The 7,434-nt window shown below is 38.1% G+C and overlaps 1 protein-coding gene across 3 annotated transcripts; it reads right to left on the bottom strand.

Annotated features, from left to right (window-relative positions):
* Nucleotides 1-1,402: 1,402 nt before the first annotated feature.
* On the bottom strand, nt 1,403-7,394 carry Tbc1d8-9 (TBC1 domain family member 8/9). 3 transcript variants are annotated; one of them, XM_068286914.1, is made up of 11 exons: nt 7,210-7,394; nt 6,158-6,324; nt 5,521-5,779; nt 4,871-5,447; nt 4,644-4,792; nt 3,196-4,582; nt 2,897-3,114; nt 2,588-2,847; nt 2,138-2,500; nt 1,975-2,069; nt 1,403-1,906 (listed from the first exon to the last, which is right to left on the bottom strand). In XM_068286914.1, the coding sequence occupies exons 1-11, from the start codon at nt 7,251-7,253 to the stop codon at nt 1,613-1,615; spliced, it is 3,813 nt and encodes a 1,270-aa protein (XP_068143015.1). In that variant the 5' UTR covers nt 7,254-7,394; the 3' UTR covers nt 1,403-1,612. The 3 variants fall into 3 exon arrangements, with proteins under 3 accessions (XP_068143015.1, XP_068143013.1, XP_068143014.1); XM_068286912.1 differs by having other exon boundaries at nt 2,138-2,847; XM_068286913.1 differs by having other exon boundaries at nt 2,138-2,817.
* Between the last annotated feature and the right edge of the window lie 40 nt (nt 7,395-7,434).

The following is a 7,434-nucleotide window of genomic DNA, read 5'->3' as shown; positions in this document are numbered from 1 at the left end:
TGTCGTTTTGAAATGTCCCTGATTTTTATTATGACAACGAATGAACCGGTTAGTCTCGAAAGTATCGAATATAGATTTAATTAGTCAATAAATTTGTCTAAAATAATTTAAAGTTTTTTCAATTGCATGCTTGATTATTTCTGAATTCAAAACAATATTTTGTTTAATAAAATCAACAATAATAGTTGTATAATAATAATAATTGAATTCGGGTGACTTACCAGTGTCCTTCAAGATTTGCAAATCAATTTCTTTTGTATTTGTTATTTTTCTACACGATTGTTTAATTCATTGTAATGTAACCACTAATTTCACTAGCCACTAATTTCACTTATACTCTGTAAATTATGTTTGATCACTTTATTTTTCTCTGATATCTCAGTTTCACTTGATTTTTGGCTCCATTTTCCAGTATATGTACATATGTGTTTGTTCGCGTCTATCGATACTTTTTCCGATAATGATCGAAAAGCTTGACTCCAAAATGATGATAGCTTATTAGGGTAACTTTAGGCTTGAGATAAGACTGAGGCTAACGCTGCTGATCTAAACACATTAATGCACTTTAACTTTCAAGCAAAAGAACTTGTTGATATCCATTGGTTGTTGTAACAGGCTCCAAGTAGATTTATTTTAAGTTCAATTAAATTTTTACCGAATTTTTTTTTTTCTTTTAGCACATCGACCGATCGTGGCGACGGCCACCCAAGACTGATCATTTTTGGCGGGTGGATAACAGAATGTTAAGAAAATGTTAGGTTAACAGAAAATGTTAATGTTGGGCTAACATAAAATGTAAAGCTAACAGAAAATGTTAAGCTAACAGAAAATGTTAAGCTAACATAAAACCTTGGGCTAACAGAAAATGTTGGGCTAACATAAAATGTTAGGCTAACATAAAATGTTAAGCTAACATAAAATGTTGGGCTAACAGAAAATGTTGGGCTAACAGAAAATGTTAAGCTAACAGAAAATGTTGGACTAACAGAAAATGTTAGGCTGCTAACATAAATGTGAAGTTACCATAAAATGTTAAGCTAACAGAAAATGTTGGGCTAACAGAAAATTTTGGCCAACATAAAATGTAAAGTTACTGCTATTCGAATTTTTAGCTTAACATGAATGTAAACTTAACATTCCAGTTAAAAATTAAAAAAAAAAAAAACTGTTAACGACAATCTTAATTAGAGGAAATGTAAGATTAACATCATTCTGTTCGTTTGTTTAAATTCTCCTGGCATTCCTAACATTTCTTTTTACTTCAACGGCCCGGCCCGTTTTAAAAAAAGTTATAACAGCATCGGTCTATTGATCTCTATACCATTTCAATAATTAATTTCTAATTTCCTCCATAATTCAGTTTCAATTATTTTCCAAATGCAACAGAAACAAAGTCGATAGATTTTACATATATATAGATAGGAATAATTGGAATTATATTCACAAAAACAATTGTCTTATCTAATTACAAAGACATATACAATAAAACATGGATACGATTTAAAAAAAGGAAAATTTATATATGTATATATGAAATCGCATTGTCCAAGGAGAGGATTTGGGTTACTTTGGAGATTAGAACTAATACCGATAGTGGGAGATATTTAAGTGCTTAATAATTGGTGGACAGGCATTTGCGTCGCTTCTTTTGCAGTTGCTCGATTTGCTCCACAATTTGGATGGGCACTTGGAAACCTTTTTGTATGGCATTCACAGTCAGAACAGTTTCAATAAACTGATTGATTGATATATGCCAAGATTCGTAAATATTGGTGGTAGTAGAACTGTTACTTCTAGTGACTGCACCGCCCGCTTGACGCAGCTCCTCCTCAAGGGCTACAAATAGTCGAGTTGTGTTCGATGATTCGGCAGCTGGCGTAGTCGGATTACCATTGCTATCGGGTTGCTGTGGGATTGGGGAAACATAAAATTTAATTGCTTTCATTTGATTTATTATTCAAGTTCAAGTTTTACCTCATCGCCGCTACCGCCCATATTCAGTTGGGTGAAACTTTCCAAACTTGGTTCCTTTTTGATATTACTATTGCCCATTTCCAAAAGGTTTTCATCTAAATACAGATGGAAGAGTGTTATACAGTTTTCCATAAGCACTTATGTAGTTTCAGTAATCACTTACGTGCCCGTCGCATTTCCTCATCTTGTACACATCCCAATATCTCGATAATGCTACGCCATAACAAATGGAAATTGTCTTTACGCATATGGGGAATGTGCTGTTGCAGGCTACCGCCGGTGGCCTCATCGGGCTGATCCAGCAGATAACCCAAACTACCCAAGCTACGTGAATCGGTGGCATTGGAATCGGCTCTCTCTAATCGGGTGGCAGCCACTAAATCACTGATCTGAGAGAAATTCGATATTGTCTCAACATTCAATAGTAATGGATCTGTTCCAGCTGCAGCACCAGCACCACCAGAAACAGCGGCAGTGGCTGCCACATTGTCCGTTGTTGGTGGCGTTAAACGGTTAGCTCCCAAATCTGAAATATCCGAAAATGTGTCAATCGATTCGTAACGTCCTTGCTGGCCTAGCCCCAATAGGTCTGTTGCTGATGTTCTATTTGCACCTGGCAGATCCACATAGAAGGTTGAGTTGCCACCGCCACCACCACCACAAATACCATTCGAATTCAGTGAGAGATTTGGTGTATTGCGTGACAAATCCATAAAGGTATTGCCCGAGATGCCAGCTAGATTATGTAAATGTTGTGTGGCACTTATCAAGGCATAATCATCGCCATCAAAATTGTGATCTGAAGGAGAGGGCAAAGCCTCTATTGATTCGGACGCATCGTCTCTAAAAAAGCGAGAGAAGATAAAAAAGGGTCTTAACATACATTTTTATAAAAGGCAAATATTAGTGAATTTAAACTCACTCAAAGAAATCCTCAGCCTCAATGGCCTCTTCGGCATCATCTTTGGTTCCAGGACGTGGACGACGTGATCTTTCGATTTCCGCTTTGCTTAGCAATGGCGGCAAATGCAATATAAATAATAATTTTAATTTTTCCATGGATCTTTGAGAGCAAACTAAGCCCAAGGCATTAATTAATTGTCCAAAATCCAAGCTACCAGTTCCCTTTTTGTCAGTCAACTAAATGTGGAGCAGGAAGTGAGAAGGGATTAGTTTTTATTATTTTGGATGAAATACGCATTCTGCTTGCTTACTGCTTACCCGAAATAGTTTTTCGCCTATATCCACGCTAACGCATTTACGCCAAGGTGTTAGCTCTGTGAAGAGCGTGTGGAATATTTCAAAATTAACCGCATAGGCCTCATGTCTACCTATCGGCTCATTTGGCAATCTTGCGGGTGATTGATGCTGCAGTTGTGGCGTCTCGCCCAGTTGGTTGCCACCCTGTTGCTTGTGTTGCTGTTGCATCGACTTCAACACCATTTTCTCCTCTCTTATGATCGAGAGCAACATATGCAGTTCCTTTCGATCGAAATATGGATTCTGTAGATGACCCCGCACAATGGTCTTCTCGTTATCCAAGTCAAATTGTCGCACGGTTAGACGACGATGCTTGTTGCGCAGCTCTTCGATGCGCTGTTGGGTCAGTTCTTCACCAAATTTGGTGTACGCCTCGTGAATTAGCGTTTGCACAGTTTGGGTTTGTGGACGCTCCATGCGTCGCTTGTCTGATGAGGGTGGCACTTGATATTCTGGATTGTAGATACCCTCCAAATAGGTTTGCAGCACTAACATAGCCTCACCATCGTCTTGACATTTGAGCAGCTTCTCGCGATTCCATTCAATGATTTGCAGGGCAATCATAAATATGATTTTGGCTCCCTCATAGAAAAAGCAGTCCAAAATATGCAGGGAACTTTCATAGCTAATGACACTGATGAATATGGTAAGGAACCAGGAGATGGATATCATTTTGATAACACCCAATTGCTCTAAATGATCATGCAGATCGGGTAAATGTGTTTCGACCAACTCATTGAGCACACCCTGATCGATCTGGGCACCCACCACCTTATCCTTGTAGTAATCGGGCAATAGATTTTCACACAAACTGGCCAACATCCAGAATGCATTCTCTTCATCACAGAACAATAGAAATACCGATGAAACAATATTCATGGCCTGACAGTATCCAACTTGTGGATTTCGCAATGCATACGCTTGAAGGACTCGCCGTAATGCTCCAATGCCATCGGCGCTCTGAAATGCTGGATGTTCGGGCAATGATCGTGGCAAATCTCTATCGATGTCATCGTGAGCGAAACAAGATTTTATACAGGCAGCCTTCTCAACCAAATCCTCATAAAGACCCGGATTCATCTCCTTGTCGTGAATGGCCCCAGAGAATATAAGCCAAATCTCTTGACGCAGCTTATCGGGGATCCCCTCAACAATTAGATTAATCACATCTGTTGTACGAAACATGCCAATACCACGACCAAAATCACGAAAATGTGAGTCCCAACGGGCTAATTTCTCCTCCTGTTTCTTTAACATTTCCTCGCTGAATTTCGTGCGGAAGGTGTTCATTAAAGCCGTTTGTTTGCTCCAAGAAATGTCATATTTGGCACGTTCACGACTGACTGGGCTGAAAATGGATTAAACTAAACGTGAGTGAATGTGTCTGCAAGTTTCCCTTAATAACTTACACATGTATACGGGATAACAAATCGGTTATCTTTGATATCAATATCTCACGATCAATGATCTGGGCAAATACAAAAGGCACATTCTCCGATGTGATAATTACAATTTGATTGTCGAAACGCTGTTGGCCATCATCCTTTTTCTCCACACTCTGTAAAATAACATTTAAATCAGATAAATAATCTAGTTTGGCTCTATTTAAAACTATCACTCTCTCTCTCTCTCTTACCTTTATGGTTTTCATGGGTATAACCACACTAACCAAATCCTTCACATCACTGCGGAAACATAAGAAATTTGGTGATAGATATATATACCCGGCATTGAAACGCTTTGAATATGGTGTCCATATATTGGCTTTGATTTTCCCATCAATAATCTCTGTCTGGGGCAAACGAAAGTGTACACGAAACTCCTCCGACTTTTGTCGGGCCGTCAAATCACGCAGCAAAACTGGTTTCTTCGATGTGGACGTCGAATTTGCCTTACCACCTAGCCGAGCAAAATTTGATGGATCGTGATCAACGACAGGACTTTCAGGATCATGTATCAATTGCTGTATTGCCATTTTATTCAACTGCTCAATAAGCACATGTGCCTCACTGGCATTGAAGAGCAATGTAAAATTATATGTCATATTATTGGTGGTCTTCAAATAAATGATATTTGCATTTCGACTAATATCCTCCAATTCGGCAAATCGTATAATACGTTTGATCTCCTGACCCAGCATATATGAGTAGAAACATACATGATTCATTGATATATAAAGTTGACCCTGTCGTGGTATTTTGTTCTTTACATAACTATTTAGAGGGGAAAAACACAGAACATTTTATCAGCTATCAAAATACATCACAAGAATTGTAGGACACTTACGTGGCTGAATATGAGTTGACCAGACGCTCCTCTTCGGGCATTTTGAAGATTTGTCGAAATTGTGAGGTCATCACCTTAAAATCAGCCGATTCACCTGTATCATCTTGATTGTTTTGTGCATGAAGTGATTGAATTTTGCATATAGTGAAATTTGTGACATCATCTTCATTTTCCATTTCGTTGAGTGCATTAAAGAGATTGGCTTGCAGCCATTCCCAGTCTTTAACAATCTCATCCTGTGTAATGCCAATGGCAATTTCTAAAATCATCAAAAGAAAACCTTTATGAAAATTGGACAGACTACAATAAAATTCATCAAGAATCAGAAGGACTTTTGTTTTCATTCACAAAAAAATAAAGAGAATGTAGACTTGAAACTCGATTTTAGCTCATTAATTCTTATCATCGAATTGCGCAATTAATATATGTACATATATACATATATTTCTTTCTGTTATCGAATCACGACTACGAGAAAGCCCAATCCAATTTTATGACTCAGACCAGACTGACACATGCCGGTTGTTGGCCCGGCCCACATTGACTATTTGTATATTTATAAGAATAAAGGAATCAGGACAAATATTTATGTATGATGTATGTATGTATAATGTACAATGAATGCACTTGAACCTACCGTAAGAAACTTCCGAGGACGGTGTCTGATGTAGAATACGATATGGAGCTGGCTTGGTATTCATAACACTATCGAATGTGCCCACAAGCATGGAGCCAAAACCTCGAGATTCACCATGACCGCGACGTTTTTGTAGGACAAAATATTTGGAGTACATTTCGGCAATCCTATGAAAATGAGAGAGACAACAAAAACAAAGTCAGTGGGTGAGAGAGTAAATGAGTACCAGAGAAAACAGAGAGACAAGTGCATAAATTGAGCTAGGCGCAATGCAATGTACATGTGTGTGTGTGTGTTTGTGTATGTTTCTTTGGGGGTGTGTGTTTTTGGGGGGTTTTTTCTTCTACGCAGCGAGAAACAGTTGGCAATCAATTTCATAAGCCTTTGTTGTTGTAGGTGTTTTTGTTGTTGCTGGCACAGCTGTTTTTGCAGTTTTTTTCAGGAAATTGCGCTGCAAAATGTGAGGCATATAGAGAAAGAGAGGAATGATGTGAAGCCAAGCAGCAAAGCCTCCTTGGCGTTTTGAACTCTGCTCAATCTCAATTAGTTATCAAGAACACACAACAATGAACCACTACATATGTATGTATGTGCATATAAGCACAAATATACATATGTACAGACAAATTAACTCTGATTCTGGGTACACACATGTGTAATACAATTATAACACAGACACAGAAATATTCACATATTTTAATTACCGCATTATCGTCACATCATAATTCATAAGTTCTCGAATAAACATTTTTCAATTTGTTTACATTCCTTTTACCGTTATCCATACTAGATTATCATGATATTTGATCAGCATAAACGCATTCTTATATACATTTGTACGTATCATGTGCATACATACCGCACATATACATACATCTATATATATAGATGAAGTTGGTGTTTAATTTAGACACAACAAAAACAACAACATTGCCCACCCTCCATCACATATCCACCATCATCCACTCAACACACACTCCTACATTGCCTTCACCATCCGCCCCCCTTGACCAAGTGATGAAATGGGATTTTTTTTGTATAGAATCACTTACCAAAATGCCGAAGGCAACAGCAACTCCTTGGGTTGGATCCACATATTTGCAGATTCTTTCTCTATATAACCTGGTTGTGTCTGAGGCTGTTCCTTACCGGAAAATAAGAAAAACAAATTCTCTTTGTTTGATATTGCTCCTACATTTGTAGTTGTAGGTTGTAGTTATTCTCTGCAATAGAGATGAAAGTTCCTTCGATGGCCGGGCATTCCATCGATAGAATGA

The sequence above is a fragment of the Drosophila tropicalis genome, unplaced genomic scaffold (genome assembly GCF_018151085.1).
Source record: "Drosophila tropicalis isolate 14030-0801.00 unplaced genomic scaffold, ASM1815108v1 contig_463, whole genome shotgun sequence".
Taxonomy (NCBI): Eukaryota; Metazoa; Arthropoda; class Insecta; order Diptera; family Drosophilidae; genus Drosophila; species Drosophila tropicalis.
This window is presented reverse-complemented; position numbering and strand designations above follow the sequence as displayed.